Source organism: Fringilla coelebs, assembly GCF_963513975.1.
Source record: "Fringilla coelebs genome assembly, chromosome: Z".
NCBI lineage: Eukaryota > Metazoa > Chordata > Aves > Passeriformes > Fringillidae > Fringilla > Fringilla coelebs.
The window spans coordinates 35,227,493-35,247,930 of NC_140031.1; the positions used below are offsets into that span (position 1 = coordinate 35,227,493).

The window sequence follows — 20,438 nt, forward strand, 5'->3', positions numbered from 1 at the left end:
TGCAGCCCGGCGGCACCTGGGGCGTGCGCGCCGGCGGCGGCCCGAGGCGAACGGCCCGCGGCGAGCGGCCCGAGGCGGGAGGAGGAAGCCCCGCACTCACCCAGCAGCAGCAGCTTCAGCTCGCGGCGGGCGTCCCGCTTGTCCCGACGCAGCTGCCGCTCGATCTCGTCGTTGATCCGCCGGGCTTCCTTGGCTTCCTCGCTCAGGCAGCACGCCATGATGGACTCCAGAGTCATTCTTCCTAACTGGTTCAGACACAGCCCCCACCCCCCCTAAACCCGCACGCACACTCGCACACACGCACCCCGCCGCCGCTCCGGCCCCGGGGGGCACAGGCGCTCTCCGAGAGCCCGGGGGCCGCCGCAGGGCAGGCACGCAGGCAGAGCAGCCTCGATGCCACAGAGGGGCAAGAAGAAAGGGAGGGCCGCTGGCGGCGCGGATCCCCGCTCCCTGCCGCTGACACCCGCCGCTGCCAACTCCTCCTCTCCTCTAAATCATGCACCGAACAACATGGAAACATCCACCGCGGCAGCAGCAGCAGCGCTACCCAGCCGAGCTGCCCCTCGTCCCGCTGCTCCCCTTCCCTCGCCGCCGCCCGCAGCCTGCGCGGTCCCCGAGTGTCGCTGGCGGCCGCCGACACCCCCGCCGCCCTCCGACGCGACCACCCCACCCCCGTGGAAGTGCTAATGCCCACTAATCCCTCCCCCGCTCCGCACACGCACACATCTCCCCGCCGCTCCCCGCCCCCAGAGCGGGAGCCCGGCTCCTGCGGGGTGGGCGAGACCGCCGCTGCCCGGCAGGAAGAGCTTCCCCGCGGCCGCTCCTCCTTCCCGCCGCCTCGGCCGCTCGCCCTTCCAGGAAGGAGGCGGGGGTGGTGGTGAGAGAAAGCGGAGCTCGCTATTAGAGAGCTGCCGCTGTTCGGATCCGTTCGGTTCGGCCCTGTCCGCCTTGCCGACAGAGCGGAGGAAAGGGAAACGAGTGCACTAACGGGGGTCGAGCTCGACCGGCTTTTAAACGGTTGGGCGCCGCGGGCGTGGTGCGGCAGGAATATGGCGGCCCGTCTCCCGCCGCCGCTCCCGCTCTCTCTCCGCCCCGCGGCGCGGTGGGGGCGAGCGGCCGGGGCAGCCGAGCCCCCGCCCGCGCTGTGCCGCCCCCCAGGGCCGCGCCGCCCGCCCTGCGGCGGCGGAGGAGGAGGGCAGAGGAGGAGGTGCGGGAAGAGATTGAACGGATTCTCACTCGAAATGGCTGCGAGGAGCTGTGCCTGCTCCGGTTTGTCCTGCCGGGCAGCGCTTTCCCTAACGCTTTGTTTGCTTTCGCTTCCTTTGTTTTTAGTTGTGGGCACACATTTTTATTCGGTTCCCATCCTAGGAGAGATGAGTTGGGTTGGCAGGGACTGGCGGAAAATGTGGCCCGCTGAAAGGAAGGAAGAAGTAAGGAGCCGAAAATGCCTTTTCCACCTTTGGCCGGAATGGGAAGGCAGAGCGGGATACAGGCACACCGTCAGGCACCCGGAAGGTTTAGCGCCCTGACTCCTTGCTGGGAAGGCAGAGCCGTGCGTTCGGCACGAACGCGCTGGGACACCCCACGGAACGCCACCGGTGTGGCCGATACTCGGCTGCGGTGAGTTCTACTCGCCCCACGCCCCAGCCCCTGCCTCAGGCCCAGTCCCTGGAAAGCTGTCCCCATGTGGCTTTCGGTGGCCCTCAGGGTGATGGCATACAATCGAGCAGAACGCACTAATGCACCTTCTAGTTTTTGTGAATTCACAAACTCCTCGCAGAATTCCCACACCTGCACTTCCTTTGGCCACCTCCATTTTAAGCTACTTGTATCTAGGAATGCTGCCAAATCGGCTGTAAATCTGGTACTAGCCTAGGTAATGGGTAGAAAGGCACATCATTCTCTATCTTCTAGCTCTATGTCTGATACCTCACCAGCACCTGCTGACATCTGTTTTGAAATCCATATGCTCTTTCCTAAAAGCTTCTATATGTACCAACAAAATTATTTAAGTAAGGTCTGCTATAAAGAGTAAGATAATGAGGGAATTAAAAATAAACAAAAAAAGATAATAAAACAATCAAGAAAATAAACATTCAATCCATTTTTAGAGCATTAAAAAAACATTACTTATTAAAAAATGCATCATTTTCATGTAGCTCTATATTGTACTGGTATATATAGTATATAAAAATGATTGATAAAACTTGGACTCTTTTTTCTTTATTCCAGTCAATGACTTTTAATCAAAACTGAGTAGTTTCAGTTACTAAGAATAGATTATATTTCACTCAAAGCATATTCTCTCTTTTAAAACCTGTGTTATAGAAGTGTATCAATGTATTGACCTGTATTGTGTACTGGTCCCAGATATATTAATATTACATTAAATTAAGATTTCTAAAGTGCCAACGCTGAATTACAGAGATAACAAATAACAAAAAAGAGGGGGAGGTTATTTCAAGAAAATAATTATTAGGGTTTTTGAGATAAATCATCTCCAGGAATCATATCTTGAAAAAAGGTTAGGAACAGGTCAATGAGTTTCCAGCCTTTACTGATTCAGGTAAACTGAATCAGTATCCTCTCCAAAGCTGCAGGCACACTGTTCTAATCAAAACTGTAATAGTCTGCAGTAGAAGAAGTTGGACTAAACTTTCTTGACTGTTTTTATGCTTGGTATAAAAGGCATGAACACAGTGTATACCTCAAATGCAGAACTGTAATTTAATTTTGCATTTTTAATGAGACAAGACACCCTACAGACCAAAACTGTAATCTGCATGTACCACTTTTATTGATATAACTGGATCTCAAATATTTACAGAATAAATAACTTCAGATTTTTAATGGATGAGCCATCTAGTCCTGAATATGGCATCAGCAGATAGCCATTATACACTGTTTTATTCATTTGCTTCATGACTTAGTGGAAGTCAGAAGAATCCCATTATGGATAATTACATGATAATAAACCTATGAGGAAATTTCTTTCCAGACCTCAATTCCATAATGGTTGGCTTTTGTTTTGAAATGTGAAACATCCTTTATAAATATTTTATCCTAATAACAACTATCAGTAAATGACAGAAATCTTTATTACCTATGCACATAATTATTATCCATAGATACTATCCATACTGTTACCTAATCCTGATAAGCCTCCCTATAGGTAGTCTCCAGCTGCATGGCTCATAGCAACCCATTGCCTGTGAGACGTTTTGATGTTACTTACTGCAACAAGAAATTAAAAGTGAGACTGACAGGGGGAGAAAAGTTGGTATAAAATGCCTTGCGTCTTACTCATAAGACGGTAAATATTTGGAAACTACCGCTATGTTTAATCATGTCCATAACATTCTTTGCACTATCTATCCCATATTCTATCCCAATTTTCAATTTCTTCCTTCCATATGCCTAAAGATATTTATTGTCACTTTCCTCTGTCTTTTCTGCCTAAGAAAGATTTTCTGTGGTGTTTTGACAGGTTCCAAATGATATCTGAACTTGGTACTCACATGACAGTAAAACAGAAGATGTGAATAGCAACATCATAGGATTTTCATAATTAGTAAGCCTCCCATCTTAACCACTGGGATATCTTGTGAGTGCTTTTTGGTTGCCATTGTACATTAAGAAGATATTTGTACAGTGCTATGCAGAAGTACATCCCAGTCTTGTTTGTGAATGTTTCCAGTAAATTTAGAGGCTGTCAGTATGTCTGAGTTGAGCAAATTATCTTTCCAGTATGCCCTCTTAATCAGGTTTTTGTTTGCTAGTTTTGTTTGGGTTGGGGTTCTTCTTTGTTGTTGGGTGGTTTTTGGGGTTTTTTTCTCTGTTTGGTTGGGGGTTTGGGGTTTTTTTTTAGTTTTTTTGGGGTGGTTTTTTTTTCTCCCAGTTGGTTGGTTTTTGTTTGGTTGGTTTTGGTTGTTTTTAAGGGGGAAAAAACCCAAGTAAAATGTATCAGCTGTTCTCTGTGGTTAAGTGAATAACATGCAGTATTTGCAATTTCCTTCAACAGATATCCATTTGTTCCAGTGTATGTAGTTTTGACGAATTATCTTCTGAATGTTTCTCAGTGCTACTTATTTCAAAGCAAAAGGTGCACGCCGAGGTGCTAAGATACAGACTAATGACTAGGGAAGAGTTAACCCCCTGTTTTTTCACCTGATTTATGCAGAATTTTAGAAACTTCTTTCCCTCTACCTGTTTGTACGTCGCGGTTCTTATGGATGACCTATCTGAAAAAGCTCAAGTATTTACTGAAACACTTTTGTTCTGCAGACTCATCTCTTAATATTTATTTGCCCCGGCAGCAGAAGAGGGGTGTTGTGAAGAGAAGCGCGTGTGCCGCCCGCCGTGCCCCCAGGCGCGGTGCGGTGCGGTGCGGGACGCGCACCCCAGCTGAGCACGCCGCACCAGGAGCCAGCATTCTGCCCGCAGCGCTCCTCGCCGGCGCGCACGGCCGCCGCCCGCTCCAGCAGGACAGGCTGCCAGCCGCATGATTTGGCTCCTTCACTGTGTGCGGAACTGACCCTGCCGTATTGTGTTGGGTGGGAATTTTTTTGGTCGTTAGGGTTTGTTGGTTGGTTCCTTGCTTGCTTGCTTGCTTGACTGGGTATTTTCCCAGAGTTTGCTGTTAGTTAAAGGATTTGCATTGTCTTTCACAAAGTTTCGGTTGACCCTTCAATTCTGCTCATGGAAAATGTCTAGTAGGCACAGTGTGATCCAGACCACCACCTCTGTGGGAATTAGCTGCTGCATCACCTGCATGAGCCAGTTGTTCCTGTATTGTTCTGCACAAGTCTGGTGGAACAGGATAATAAATTTCAACCCTGAAAAAAACCAAAAACCAAAAAAATCTCACCACGCTTGACATAGCCACATGACACAAATTATATTAATAAATTGGTAGAGTATGAGCTGATACTACAGTAATATAGCCACTCACTGAGAATGAATACTTAATTCTTCAGTATTGGCACGAGCTGTTTCTCTGATTACTTTTGCCCTATTGTTGTGCTTTTACCATGAAATGGATGCAAATTATGAATCCAGGTTTATTTGTATTTTTATTATTTGATAGTTATATAGGTAAAAATCTCCTCCTAAAAGTTTCAGCAAAGCCAGTGATTAAGTGTTGAGCCCAGAATACAGTATGGGGGATACTAGTCTTCCACGTCTGTGACATAAATTATGAATTCATATTTTGGCATCATAGAAATACTATTGTTTCTGTCAAAATACCTTTCAAGTGCATTTATTATGTTTGTCACATTCAAGCACAATTTTCTTTCATCTTATTGAATTTTTAACTAGGCAGCTTTTATTCTTTATGGGTTTCTTATTTTTGTGCAAGTCCAAAGTAAGTTAATATATATTATATATATATATATTAATATAAATAATCACACCTATTTATTAACCTGTTTATTAACCTTTGTATAATGTCTAGTTCATTTGCCATCACTGGAACTTCTCATGTTCTTCTGCTATCAGTTCCACTCATTTGCCATCAGTGGAACTTCTCTGCTAGCTTAATGGTCTTGTGTGTTTGGATTATTTATCTAAGACCTCAAACATTCTATTCTAGCTTTTACTCTTACCCTACAGTCTGTTCTTGGATATGTGCTTCCTAATTCTGATTTCATATAAGTTTCATAGCATAGTAACTCCATCATTTTCAATAGAATTGCACCATTAAAAAACAATGGAATTGTTTTTCATTATCATACACAGTAGTGTCAGACCATGGGCTTCCTTTAAGATATTTAACGTACATATTGTAATTGTGTGACTCCTCCAGTTTGTAAGGAAAAACCAGAATTTCAGAATAGTCTAACCATTAGAAAGCATAAACTGATAGGCCCTCATTCCCATCTTAGTTCTCACTGTGTTGCAGGACAGGGAGGCAAGAGTTACACATCACCCAGACAGAGGTAGTTCTTTTAGTATTTCATGGAAAAGTATTATTTATAAATCTTTCCATCATCCAAAGAGTGCGTCAGCGGAGGTTATTTACTTGCAATCCAAAGTACGTCACTAGAAGGACCACGGATAACTGTCTCATTGCCCATAATTTTAAAATGGAAGACTAGTCCAAAATCAAAGCATTCTTTAATACTTTCCACAATCTTGCACCAAAGTTTAGTATGTAAAGTGAAATATTATTTTTCCAGTGAAGATGAACCGAAAATAAATATCCACTTGCATGTAATAGTAGTTCATAAAATTATCTTTTTAACGTGCAATTTATACACAAATTAAATGCAAGAATTTCGAAGCTTTAGGAATAAATTCTGTACTTTGCATATGCTTCATGTCTTGTATTAATAGGAGCATCAATATATTTTGCACATTACTACCAAATCTTCTAATGAAAATCATAAGCAAATGTGTGCGGGATAAGTGACATAAGGATAAAAGTTATGCTCTAGTCAATTGTGGTTTTAGATGAGCAATTAAATTATTTTTACTGATATATATAATTTAAAAACATTATAGCAGAAGCCCATCATGAGACTGTTTCAAGTATTTATGATTTTAAAGTGAATGCAGAGAAGGATCTTAAGACAACAGGTGATCAGTGTTTTTCTCTAAGCGGAAGTACACTAATAAGGGAAATATCTTTCTTTCTTTATATGAAAATCTATTAGAAAAGCTTGTGGTACTTAGAAAAAATGGTCCTTATTAAGTCTTATATAAAGCCATCACAAGTACTTGACGAAAGTAGTATTTCCACAGAAGTATTTCAAGTAATGGAGAAAACTGAGTTGGGAGATAGCAAAATAATTGGCTTCCATTTAATACTTTAGGAAGTACTGAGCAGTAATCAAGGCACTCAGTTACATACTGAAGTAAAAATGTGTGTTGAATTGTAAGCCTCATTTTATAACTATAATTACAGTTACATAACTTTAGTTATACCTATAACCTCAGTTTATATAACTATAACCTCAGATAGCCAGATAGTATGTTTCTTCAATCAGTATGGGATGACTTGTGAACTTGAATTTGGGCAGAAATAGAAATAACTCTCATGCCTGAGATGCAGAGCTACTAGTAGCAGTGCAGTGACTGCTGTTATTAGTCAAATTCTCCTGCAGTTAACTTGGAATTTAGATAGGGCTCTGTACTCTTAAGGAAGATTGGTGAATTTATAATAATATTTAAGGGAATTATGGAAATTCATTAGTAGGGAAAAGGATAACATTTGTTTCATTTGTCCTAAGAGAGAGAGAAAAGAGACTTTTCAATGCTTAGAAAATTCTGTTTTGCACATATATAGAGAATTTGATAGAGTGCCAAGATTGTTTGAATACCAATTTGGATAAAACACATGTATTACCGTGGTATGGGTATAATTGTGAGGCACACTGTCAGGGTACTGTATTTCTATGGGACTGCTTCTGAATGTAGTTTGAATTGTGGGTTTGCATTGCCTTACATAGACTCTAAATAAAAATCCTCAGAAATTTTGGTTTTGTTTTGATGGTTATATATTTAAGGAGATTGAAAAAAGATATTTTTTTTTACTCCAAAATAAAGAATTTTTAACAGAACTGAGACTTTGAAGAGACTAGGAAATTTTCAGAAAAATCAGTGGTTAAATTTTAGTTTGGATAATGAGAGTAAGAGCTGCATTTTGAATTATATGGGATATTCAGACCTCTTGTATTTATGAGGGAAAACTTTTGTCATTAATACATGCTTCTGCTAGGAAACTAATCATAAGTCTGAAATTTACAAGAAAAGAAAAAAAGCTTTGAGCTCCCCCTACTGTTCTTTCCATTCAAAAATATTGAAAACCTGAATTTTGTTTTGATGGGTAAAATATCAGTCAGATAGAAGAGAAATTTAACAATACAGAAGTACTATTCTAGGTTTCTGGTAATGTGCTATTAACAGTGAAGAGAACCAGAATGTTTGTTTTCCAAGATGTTAGAACTCTTAAGGGTTTTGGCATTCATAGCATAATGTGCGTGAGAATGTATACCTTCACATACAATAGTTTTCCAAGTTTCCTGTGCAAAGATGTGATTTAGTGTTTGTGTATGCATACACTTAATCTTGTTCCCTTTACATGAAATTGGTGGATCATAGTACTTATTAAATATTGGCATATTTATACAAGTGAGTAATTTAATTTACTTTTCCAGATAGCTCTCAAAAAGCTGTTATTTATTCAGCTAAGTGATTAGGGAACTTCCACTGCAATTTTTAATAAATTACTACTTGTAAATCTACTTTTTGAGTTCCTTTATGTTGTTACTATTGGAAGTTACAAAGAGTACTTTAAGAACTAAAATTCTGAACTATGTACTGATTGACATTACAAATACTTTTCACTGAAAGTATTTAATCTCATAATAGCCATAATTGTCTATAATGTATAGTTTCTGAGTTCATCATCAGTGCTTATGATCAAAGCACTTTTTATCTGTTTATTAGTATTTCTTTGTTAAATAAGACTTTTTTTTTCCAGAAAAAAAAGCCTGTCTTTGCACAAAGGCTGAGCTGTATTTGGAGTTATGTGCTTTCATTATTTTAACAACAGAAAATTATTAATGTGTTGATTATTTCAAGTCTTATTATACCCATTCTCGTAAAGAGTCTCTGATAGTCTCTTTACAGGTGACATTGAGGTGGTAGTATTGTAACAAGAAAAAAAGTCAAAATTCTCTCTAGTGTATCATATATGTGTTGATACTTCTCCTTGAGTTTCCCTATGCAGTTCAAAATTCTTCTAATGAAATAATCTTTCTTTTTTACCATAATGATTTCCAAAAAAGTATTTAAGCAAACCTCTATTTCTTTGGCCTGGTAACACCAATTACCATCTGTTCCGCATGGAGGTGTGGGGTGAGGTGAAAGTGATCTGGTGCAGGGATCTTTCTAGGTTTCAGTGAGAAAGGCCCAACAATTGACTTAATAAAGTTACTTCAAAAAGACAGGCTGAGAAGAGGGGTATAGAGAGTAACATCCTACATCTCCTCAGGCAATGGGCACTCCATGCAGCATTGAACAGTGCACCAATGGATTTTCCCATGGCACACTGCGCAGAGCAGATCCTGTCTGGGGAAACTTACCCTTTTCAGTCATTTGAGGTCATCTTTAACTCCTTACAAGAGAACAGGTCTGTTTAAGGGCAAGTCCATGCAGGAGGTATGGCAGTGCTGAGCAGGAGCTGCCTGCAGGCAGCTGCCTACACTGTTCCATGTTCATTGCAGTGTACAGCTGTCTCCCTGTCAGGATCAATGCATTCCATCCCTTGATCCCAATACGGTTTACCTTTCCCAAATATATGTTGCAATTTACAAGTCATATTAATAACATGGCATTCTCAAGTGCAAGTTCCAATAGGAGAAATGTGACCCTTTCAAGATCACCAGCTCCTCAAGTTTAATGTCTTCTGGAAGCATCCCAATACACTGTCTACCTGCACTCTTTTCAAGGATCACAATGCTCTTTTGTGGTAGTTCATGAGAAAATAAACTAGTAAACGAAAATGATTGATTTTTGATGTCACTTCATGGTCTCATTAGAGAGACAGCACTCCAAGATTCATAAAGACGTTTGTTTTTACCCTCAGATCATTCACAATTTTTCTGTTCCCTTCATTGTCTAGAGAAGGGCAATGAAGCTGGTGAAGAGTCTACAGGTAAGTAATTTGAGGAGCCGCTGAGGGATCTGGAGTTGCTTAGCCTGGAGAAAAGGAGACTCAGGGTGACCTTATCAGTTTCCTAATCTACCTGAAAGGAAGCTGTAGCCAAATGAGGTTGACCCCAAGCAACTAGGATGAGAGGACAATCTGAAACATGCACCGGGGAGGTTCAGACTGGACATTAGGAATAACTTCTTCACAGAAAGAGCTGTTAAGCACTGGATGAAGCTGTCTGGAGAGGCTGTGGAGTCATCCATCCCTGGAGGTGTTTAAGAGAAGACTGGATGGGGCACTTTGTGTCATGATCTACTTGACAGGGTGGCGTCTGGTCAAAGGTTGGATTTGATAATCTCAGATGATTGATTAATCTAATTGATTCTGTGATCAAGGGAAGTTCAATTTAACTGCAGTTTTAATTCTTTTTTCCTGCTGTTTACATGCTAAATTAATCTTCTTGCACTTTAATGATTACTATTGCTCTGTCTTTTCCTTTATGAATTGAATAAAACAGCTCCATGGTCTTCACAAAAGATTTTTCAAGCCCTACATGGACACTTACATTTGATATAGTACTTCAAACAGCTGACCAGGCTGAGAAGAGCCAGTTCTAGCAGTGAGCTGAGAGTATTATTTGTTGCTAAAATTCTATGTTATAAAATGTAGATCCTACTGTTTGTTTAATCTTTTACATTCCCATTTTGTCTCCATTTTTTTATTTGACTGCTTTGTTCATGTTGCATATTTTTATACTGTAATACCAGATCTGTTTTGTCATACATATGGATAGACTACAAGCATGAAGAGTTTAGGAGTATATATCCTTTTTTCTGTAATTCTATTTAGTGTCCAGACCATTGGGATTCCAGTCCTAATGGGTAGTAGTTGTAAGAGAAATTCATATGCAAAGTCCTGTGTGCTAATACAGGTACTTCAACCACAGAATTTCTCTTCTTCCCTCTGCTATATCAAATCCTTCCATCTATTCATGTAGACCACATAGAAAGGAGTAGAACTCAGTTTGGAGAAAACATCAGCCATGTTTCCCGTAAGACTGTAACTCATTCCACATTTACATGCACCACTATTAGTAAAAGGTCACCATCAGTTATCAGTTCCCTTGTTATTAAACAAATATGACTTGTTTGATTCAGGACATTTGGAATCAGTGAATATTTGGAATCTATTTTGCTTCTGTCTTTCCATTTTTTTGGTATCCATTTAGCACCTAGTGATGCCTTATTCTCTGGTCCTAGAAATATGAGCAAGACACAGGGTGATAAAAAGGAGTTATCCTTTATATAAGGATCCTTAGGTACCAAATTCATCAGCTGGAAAATGCTGAAGATGCACACCCTGCATAATGCATGTACAATTTTTATAAACTCTGAAAAGAAGCATATCTGGCAAGAATCCCCAACTAGATGCACACCTGGTGAAGTCATGCCCCCATGCTCTAGTACCTTCTAAATCCTCCCTCTCAGATGAGGCCTAAAGTCTGTAAAAAATATGTCTGGAAGAGCTCGTCTCAGTCTTGGTTTCTAAGGAGAGCCAAGGTAGCATTGGGGTCTTGGAATGTGTTTTGTCCTTCTGCCTAGGAAAATACTGAAGTTAAGTTACAATAGTAGACTATAGAGCTACAAGTATTTGTGTAAAGAATACTGAAAATATATAAAAGAAAAAAATCGCAAAAATCAATACGGCATTATTTTCCCACTTTTTTAGAGACTAACAAGACTCTATCTTGTCTATTCTCTACTGTGTATTTAACCACAGCACCAGTTTACACAACTGGCTGTCCCACTAGTTATTGTGATTATACAGATGCCAATTATAACTACAGCTATTATGAACACTTCTTTTATCCAGGCCCTGTTTGGTAACCATGAGTTACCAAAGGGCTGAAGGTAAGTCAAAGTAAGGGTGCTGAAGATATAGTCAAAGTTTAAGGTGTTATTTCTGAAAGCTACTTTATGTAAAATATGAGTCTGCTTCCAAATGTCAGCCAAATCCTTCTTAGTTCTTCCACTCTGGTCCACATAACAACAAGTGGTATTAATAATAGCCCATATTGTGCAGCCAGTATGAAATTGAGAGCCATTGTGTTCTGCATAAACATGATACATACCATGGATTTCTTCCTGTAAGGCTGAAATTGCGTCTACAGTCTGCCATTCAATATGTTCAATAATGGCTGAGATGTTTATAACTGCCCTCTCCAGCTCAACAATTCTGAAAGAGGGAATGAGAGTTCTGATTATACTATGGAAGCATTCAAAGCATTCAAAGACATTCAGTGTGGGGACTAACAAATCTTTTCTTCCTCCCTTCTGAATTTTCAATCTGATCAGATATTGTTATATTTGGAGTTACAGCCCCAAGGGCACAAACCTGAGCTTTATCTATGGACAGGATTTTCCAGGCCTTATTGTCACATATCCAATACCACTCTGTCCCAAGTGGTAGAATTAGTCTCCATAATGTCAATTCCATTTTTCCTCACAGTTCTTGGGCTTATTTTTTCCATTAATCTGGTCTTACGGCAGTAGGCAGGCAGAATGGCCTTTCTTGTGACGTTTTTAACTGCACAAGGAATTGCATCATTCCTATGATCTGTTAGGCTGCTCAGGGGTATAGGAGGCAGAAGAGTCTCATTGACTTGTACCACTTTTTGGTACAGTTGCTTCCATTAAAACGCCAATCAGTGGCCAGTTACTACCCCCACTGAAAGGCAGCAATTGAGTATAAATCCAGTAATTGTTCTTATTAAGAGCTTTGGATACATTTTGGACTAGATTCCCATGCAAATCGTGGGGCCAACCCTAAGTCATGGTTTCATCAGCAAAGCAATTTCCCAGCTGTTTTGGGACTTGTTTTCCCTTTTGGGACTTGTTTTCCCTTTTAAGACCTCTGCAATGCATAATAGCTACCTCTGAAAGCTTCCAAATACACTTGATTCACACTTAATTTTGTTACCTTGAGCAGTTAGTAGCCCTCTCTCCTGTCAAAGGGGTCCGTGGGCATAGACGACACTAAGGACATATTTGGAATCAGTACACATATTCATCTTCTTTCCCTCACTCAGTTCTAGAGCTCTAGTCAGTACCATGAGTTCAGCCTTCTGATGGCAAGGTCTTTGCCTCAATCACCTTGTCCATGGTTGTTACTGCATAGCCTGTCATTTGCTTACCACTTCTCATTAAGCTACTTCCATCTGTACACAGTTCCCAGTCTGGACTCTCCAGAGGCACGTCCTTCAGGTCTGGTCTGCTGGAATAGGCCTCTTCTATTGTCTGTGAACAGTCATGCTCAGGCATGATGTAAATTCATGTGGATAACAAAAACATTGCAGGATTTACAACAGATTTTGGTTTTAGGGTAACATATCCCATTCCAACAACACAGAGTGATACTTAAGCATTCTGCTAGGAGATAGCCAGCATCCCCCCTTTTGCTCCAGTACAGTGATCACTGTATGGGACACATACTTGAATCTATACTGCCCAAGGGTGATTCTATGGGCTTCTTGTATCAGGATGACATTAGCTGCCACACCTTTCAAACACCTGGGCCACCCCCATTGTCTAGCTGTTTTGAAAAGTAGGCCACAGCCTTTTATTGATATCCAAGGTGTTGCACAAGTATCCTCAGAGTAAAATTCAGTTGCTCATATGTATAGAATTCAAAAAGGCTTAGTTAAGTCTGGCAGCCCCAGAGCTGGGGATGACATCCAGGAACACTTCAGCTGTTTAAATGCAGCCCCTGTGTTCTCTCTCCACATGATAGTTCCCTTTTCAGCTGCCTTAAGAGCTCCATATAGAGGTTTTATCAGTAGTACATAATTTGGTATCAATAAGCAGCACCAACCTACCATTCCCAGGAAGGCTTGCATCTCTCTCACAGTGTGGGGCTCTAGAAGATGACAGATGTCTTCTTTCTGTTCTCTGCTGCGTTGTTGATGTCCATGGAAGATTTCAAGCCCCAAGTAGACTACTGTTTCCCTGGCAACCTGTGCCTTCTCTTTCAAGACTCTATACTCAGTTCCAGAAAGTTCAAAAGACTTAGAGTGAGTTGGATGCAGTCACCTCATGTTCTAGCTGCAATTCAGATATCATCAACTTATTAGAGAATAACCCCTCCTGATTCTTGTCTTCTCCAATCCTCCAGTTCCTTTGCCAACTGGTTTCTGAATATTGTTGGGCTGCTTTTGAATCCCTGGGGTAGAACCATCTAGGTGAGCTGGGTTTTCCTCAGGATTGTCTCGGGATTATCTCACTCAAAAGCAAAGAGTTCTTGTTTATTCTTATGCACAGGAATAGAGGAAAAGGCATCCTTGAGATCTAAACAGTGAACCACCCTTAACCTGTCAGCATGGTCAAAAGAATGTAGAGGTTTGCTACAACTAAGTTTATATCTTCTGTTATTTTGTTAATTTCTCTTAAATTCTGCACTAATCAATAACTCTTACCATTTTGGCTTCTTTACTGGAAGGATGAACATGTGGTATCTAGATTCATATTCCACTAATAACCCAAATTTAATGAACTTCTCAGTTATAGATTCTAATCCCCTATGGCCTTCTAACTTCAAAGGGCGGTGTTTCTGCCTTGCCAGTGTAGCCCCTAATTTGACTGTAATACTCACAGGCTCAGTTCTTTTGCATGTCCCAGGAAAATCACTGGCCCACAGTATTGGAATTACAGCATATTCAACTTCTTTGGGAATTTTGCCATAATTCTCCTGTAAGAAAATAACAGCTGCTTTGACAAATTTAGTTTTGGAATTATAACTTTCACTCCTACCTTCTTTAGAAAATCTGATTTCTGCTTCTAATTTCCACAGTAAATTCCAACCTAATAATGGTTTTAGGGAGTTTGGCATATAAAGGAATTGGTAAGCCACCCAGTGTTTTCCTAACTTAAATTTTAAAGGTCCGAAGAAGGCCTTGTTTCACTGACCCTGTGGAGGCACCAATCCCATTCATAGTATCTTGACTCAGTTTCCCTTTTAAAGTATTTAACACAAAATATCTTCCCCCATATTTACCAGAAATTCAGCATCCTCTTTCCCCAGCTCAGCTATAACTTAAGGTTCTGCTGGGTGGGAAAATCCCTTCAGTCCCCATCAGTTCCCATTCACAGCTAATTCAGGTACTTTTTGCCTGCATCAGCTACTCGTTCTCCCAGTTTCCCTTTTTCTTGCAAGTAGCCCATTGATCTTTGTCTGGAGGAGGAGTACTCCTTTTCAATACATTAGCTGACTTTCCCTGATCACCCCTTCTATTCTGCTGGCGTCTATCACTGTCTGTTGAATCTCTATTTTGATATACATTCCAGGCTGTATTCAGCAATTTACCTATGTCATTCATCTCACCCATCTTTGACAGCTTATTCTTTATGTCATTGGCCTACAAACAAATAAGCCAGGTGGGTTTGCTCTGCAGGTGCCTTGAGGTCCAGATTTGTGTATTTTCATGCAGCCTCTTTGAGCCTAGTCAAGAAGTCTGTAGGGGTTTTATTTCTGGGGTTTTATTTTGTGCCTTCGTATAATTTGGACCAAGTCACTGCTTTAGGAACGGCATGTTTTAGGCCAAGTACTATCCAATTCTGATAACATTTTAACTTTGCCATTTGTTCTGCCACATAAGGGTCCCAACCTTAGTCAGCTAAAGGGAAAAATATTGTTAACTGGGCCTTGAAGATTTCCAGCTGTAAATAGAGTCTCTGTCGCAGATACAACAGCCTTATCAACCATCTCTTTTTCTGTTTCATCTAATAATGTGTCTAGCATTACATTCAGATCACTCCAGTCTGGGTTTTGTGTCTTAATAGCCCTGTTAACAAGATTAGCTACCTTCTCTGGATTGTCTCTCTGTCGTTCAACTGAGGCTTTCCAGTGTTGCAGAGGAAACAGTGTTTATATGTAAATCACCCCTTGATTCCCAATAGCTCAGCCTAAAGGTGCTTGTATGGCAGACTCCTCCCTTTCTGATTCCTCCTTTTTAGATCTGGTATGTTTTGCTACTGGGTCGGGTGCTTCTATGGCCTCTCGGGCTGCTTTCCCCCTTTTCCTTCTCACTACAGTGGCTGCAGCGGCTTTGCCTTCGGTTTCATCTTCTGAGGGGCTATCGGCGTGGGAAGCACGGCGCTCACTTTCAGTGCGGGCTGTTCCGCTGGGTGTTACTCGGCGGAGCGCCCCCCGGGCCGGGCCGCGCTCCCCCAGCCCGCCGGGCCGTGCCCCATCTCCGCTCCCGTCACTGCCCTCGGGGCGCTCGGGGGCTGCGGCGGCCCTGGCGCTGTCTCCGCTTCTGACACCAGAGCCGCGGCGGGCAGAGACGGCGGTGGCAGCTCTCCTCCCCACCCCACCAGTGGCGGGGACAGTGCGGGGGATGCTGCTCCCCCCTGCCCGCGCAGAGCGGGAGCCACCAGATCCACATCAGGCGTGTCGAGCTTACCAACACAGACCGGGCTAGCAAGAGGCTCCTCCTTCTTATCCTTTGTCTTTACTCTTAAAATCATTGCAAAACAGCCTTTTTCAAGTTTGTATGCATCTTCTCTGAGACTGAAGTTTTGATAAAAATTCTGCTATTAATTCACTTTCTAGGCTATCAAAGTGAGGCCACCCCCTCCTCCTCCAAATTTTTGGGTCAGACAGATTTCTGTACAGAGTCGAGTTAATTCTTCCATGATAACAGGCATTCTCCTGCTTGCCAGGGAATGCCAATGTTGTAATATCAAATCTAACACGGAGTCACAGGTTATGTGCATGCCTTTGTTGGAAAATACACATCCCATGTTCTTAGTTACAAAAAGAAAAAAAAAAAAAAAACCAAACAAAAACTAAGAAAAGAGCTACTAGCTGCAGACTCTGACCCAGGATTTCAACTCACACTTTCCACTCCCAAAGCAAATTCCTAAGCTTTGTGCAATCCTTTTGGGATTCAATTTAACCACCTTCATAAGTACATGGAGCTCAAATTTACAGGAAACCATTTTTGGTTCCGCTGCTGGAAGCAGAATCTAGAATCTAGATGCTTGGCTGGTCAGGGACTTTTTTGATGTTCCAGCCTAATGTGTTTAAAGTCCCAGCCTAATGTGTCTGCTCATAGGCTGTTTATTCACCATGTAGGGGACACATGAATTGATCAGACTCTCTGCCCCAGGTCCCTGTCTTCTTTAGAATCCATTTCTAAGGTATTTTATCACAACTTTTAATTTGTATTTGTTTTCTTGGAACCTAGATAGTTACTTCGATCAATGGAATTAGCTACCCTATATTAGCCAAATATGGTCTAAAACCCCCAATTCAGCATCTTCCTGCTGTTCAAGAAAATGTGTGGACACAGTTGCGCACAGTGACTTTGTTCAGTGCTTGCATTTCTGTTTTGGTAGTACAGAAAGGCATTTTCTCTGTACAGTAAATTACAGTAGCATCATCAACATGGATAATAACTTTGATCAATTTGAATCAAGAAAAGAATATCTCTCATTACCAGACATGAAAAAAAAAAAAAAAAGTTGAACAGTTATTATTACCATCCTGAAAAAAACACATCATCCTCCATACTGAAGTTGTTGATTTTCCATAAAATTGAATGCCATTCTGTCAATTAGTTTCATTAGTAAAATCTAAAGTTAGAAAGAAAACCTACCTGTAAAGAAAGACTGAAATATAATGGAAGATTGTTAAGAAAATATGGTTCCAAACAGGCATGCCTTCTCTTGGAGTTTTTGAAGCGTGTCAGAGAAGAACATTTGATCTTGGGTCAAACAGCGTCAGTGTAGCCTTCACAATGATGATGATGTCATGATTTGACAGTGGAATGATTTCATGTTGCTATCTACTTACTCATGACAAGAGCCATTGCATTCAAACCACTTTTCAGATGCTTTGATTCATTCCTGCCTTACTGCTCTTTCCCACTTTTCTCAGGATTGCACACTTGCACATCTCTACATGCATCTTCCCAGCTCTAGCTTTGCTTTTTCTCACTCTTATTTTTTTCCTTTCTCTTTTTTTTCCCCAATTAATGAAACCATCACTTGAGAAATTAATATAGATTCTATTTACTACTCAGTGCAGGATATTCTCTTCTTGTAATCTTTGGGGTTACATGATCTTTTACAACTGTGATGGCAATTGTATGTAACGCATTGTCCAAAAAGATATTATATAACGAATCAGCTTGCTACTGCTGTTACCTTTGTATATGTTTCATTCACTCTATTTTGCTCCCCTGACCTGGCTAGAAATAGAGTGGGCAGTATTGACTTTCACTACCAATTGCTCTATACTGTCTCTGGGGTTGCTGCTCAAGCATCCATTTGCCTCTGTTATACAGATAATAAGTTATCTTTAAAGATATATGGCAGTCCTGGCTTAGAGGTGGTATTCCTCAATTTAGTATTCCCACTAAAAAAAAGAAATACATATACTGTTCCCCTTTCCTTCCATCCAACTGGAGGCACAAAAGGCAAAGATTATGGGTTAAAAACAATTTACAGCAATGAGATAAGAGAACAAACAGTAACAGCAACAATATTAATGATAGAAGTACACAAAAGAGTGATTCACATGCAAAAATGCTCACTGCAGACCCCATGACAATTAACAACACAAGATGGCTTCTGCTACATTTTCTCAACTGGAAGAAACCCCATCTTGCCAGAAGAGAGCCCCTTCACCCTGCCCCATCAATGATATCAGGTCATAGAGAATAACCTCTGTGTTCTAGCCATGCTCCTCCTAGCTACCACAAAATTTAATCCTGTCCTGGCCAGAACCAGAACAATGGCCAATTAGAAACTATATTTTTGAATCTGTGTTTAGTTTTCAGAAACTTCAAAATCTTTCAAGACTGAGAATCCTGTATGACTTACATTTTCCCAATAATCATACAGGCACTGGTAGTGCCTCACGCAACTTGACATGGGAGGAGGAAGGGGAGCTGGGGATGAAGGAGTGAAGTTGAGGAGTGTCTTTGATTCTTACCACCAAGAAAATTAATCTTTCCCAAGTTGATTCTGTTTTACCTATGATAATAATTAGCAAGTTGTCACTCTGTCTTTATCTCAGCCTATGAGTTTTCAATCTTATTTTATTTTCCCTTGTTGTGTGTAAGAGTAGTGAAAGAGCACCCAGGTTGGGTGGGTGTCGGGTCAGCCAAGTCAACACAACACTTACAGCATGGGTGCATTAGTCCATGCGCCAAGTGGACTCAAACTTGAGCCTTTGTTAGACTTTTCATGTGGTAGTGTAAAATGAGCAGGCACTATATCCAACAACTAAATAATTTAAATAATGACTAAAAATCCCAGCATCACCATGTCATTAAACTTCAAACTGCATCAGGAACAATGCCAGTATAGTTTGTACCTGTAGTGTTGTGCTGGTTCTCCTTGCAAGTTGGAGATCTGAATTTGCAACATATTGGTGCTCAATAATGTAAAGAAAGAGATCTATTAATAACATTACATAAAATACACCAAAAGGTTTTTCATACAGTGGATTTATATTCAGCAGTAAACACATAGTGGAGAACACACAGAAATGCCATTCCTAGAATTACAGAATCGTAAAATGATTTGGGTTGGAAGGGATGGACACGACTGCTTGCTCTGGACTGCAAGTGCACATTGCTGGGTCATGTCCAGCTCCTCCTTCACCAGCACCCCCAAGTCCTTCTTGGCAGGGCTATTCTTGATCCATTCTCTGCCCAGCTTGTATTTGTACTAGGGATTGCACTGGACTGGATTCCTCTTTGATATTTTTCTCTGGCAGTACAAAGATTTATTTATGACTTTTCTAGACAAAACTGAAACTGGATGTTCAAGCTGAATAAGGTGAAAGCAGGGGAAAAAAGCCATGAAATGACGTTGAGCAGAACAGGGGAAAAATGAGTGAGAAAAGAACAATATACTTCCTGACATTATTGGAAGTGGAATCCAAGGAAAAAAACCCTTATTTCCTGATCAAAAATATCTGTTTAGGCAATTCTTAAGGACCATCAAATAAATACCAGCTTAGAAACAAGGACACTTCATTCTATTTACTCCTACTCCTGTATTTCTATCCTCCTAGTCTTCTATTTCTATACTCCCACTCCTTCATTCCATGTCTCCTCCTACCTCCACAGGAACTGAATGTGATGCTGGATTCTGTCCTTTAATGTTTTTCAAACAATGAGCCTAAGATTGGCTGGGTGCCAGAGTATTTTTTTTCTCTGAGTTGACGAAATGTTTTGGAAATTGTGTTTGTCTTTGCCTATAATTCTGAAAAATATTACTTTTCTGGGAAAATTAGATGTTTTTCTTGGTGTTTTCTAAATGCTATCAACCATATATACATTTCAGTTAATTACTAAATTCCCAGTCTTCCAATTTTCTATATGACTATCATCTTGAGAAAGTTCAAGCGGTAGTGCAATCAAGTGAGTTTTCTTACTGTAATAGACAAAGTCTCCCTATCTAGTTTTTGTTCAGTTTTTAGTTTGGATTCTACAGAATAATGCCAGCTCTTACTTCTGAAAAACTTCACTCCTCCACGGCTTTTAAACAATAATATTAAATTTTTGCTATAGTTTTTTTACTTCATCCCAACTGCCTCATCTTGCCAAAACAGTGTTATTTCAGGCTCCTTTTAATAGTTAAGACATGTTAAATGAATGTTGCATGACCTCCAGGACAGCATCCAGCACAGTATTAAAATCCTCTGTAAATAAAAAGAATGTAAATCTTCCCTGGAAAAGAGCTAATAAGCTGAAAATTTGTTATGATGT

General features: G+C 40.9%; 1 protein-coding gene and 1 long non-coding RNA gene across 2 annotated transcripts in view; one reads left to right on the forward strand and one right to left on the reverse strand.

Moving 5' to 3' along the window:
* LOC311165631 (guanine nucleotide-binding protein G(q) subunit alpha) overlaps positions 1 to 280 on the reverse strand; it is a 115,034-nt gene extending 114,754 nt beyond the window's left edge. Inside the window, exon 1 of the mRNA XM_084225793.1 lies at positions 101 to 280. Within this exon, the coding sequence (XP_084081919.1) occupies positions 101 to 236 (136 nt within the window). The 5' untranslated portion in view covers positions 237 to 280. The remainder of the gene's footprint in view (positions 1 to 100) is intronic.
* A 1,209-nt stretch (positions 281 to 1,489) lies between these two features.
* Positions 1,490 to 5,863, forward strand: LOC311165553. The gene is made up of 3 exons (XR_014616927.1): positions 1,490 to 1,620; positions 3,488 to 3,604; positions 4,285 to 5,863. It is a non-coding gene; the product is annotated as an uncharacterized lncRNA (long non-coding RNA).
* Positions 5,864 to 20,438: the final 14,575 nt, after the last annotated feature.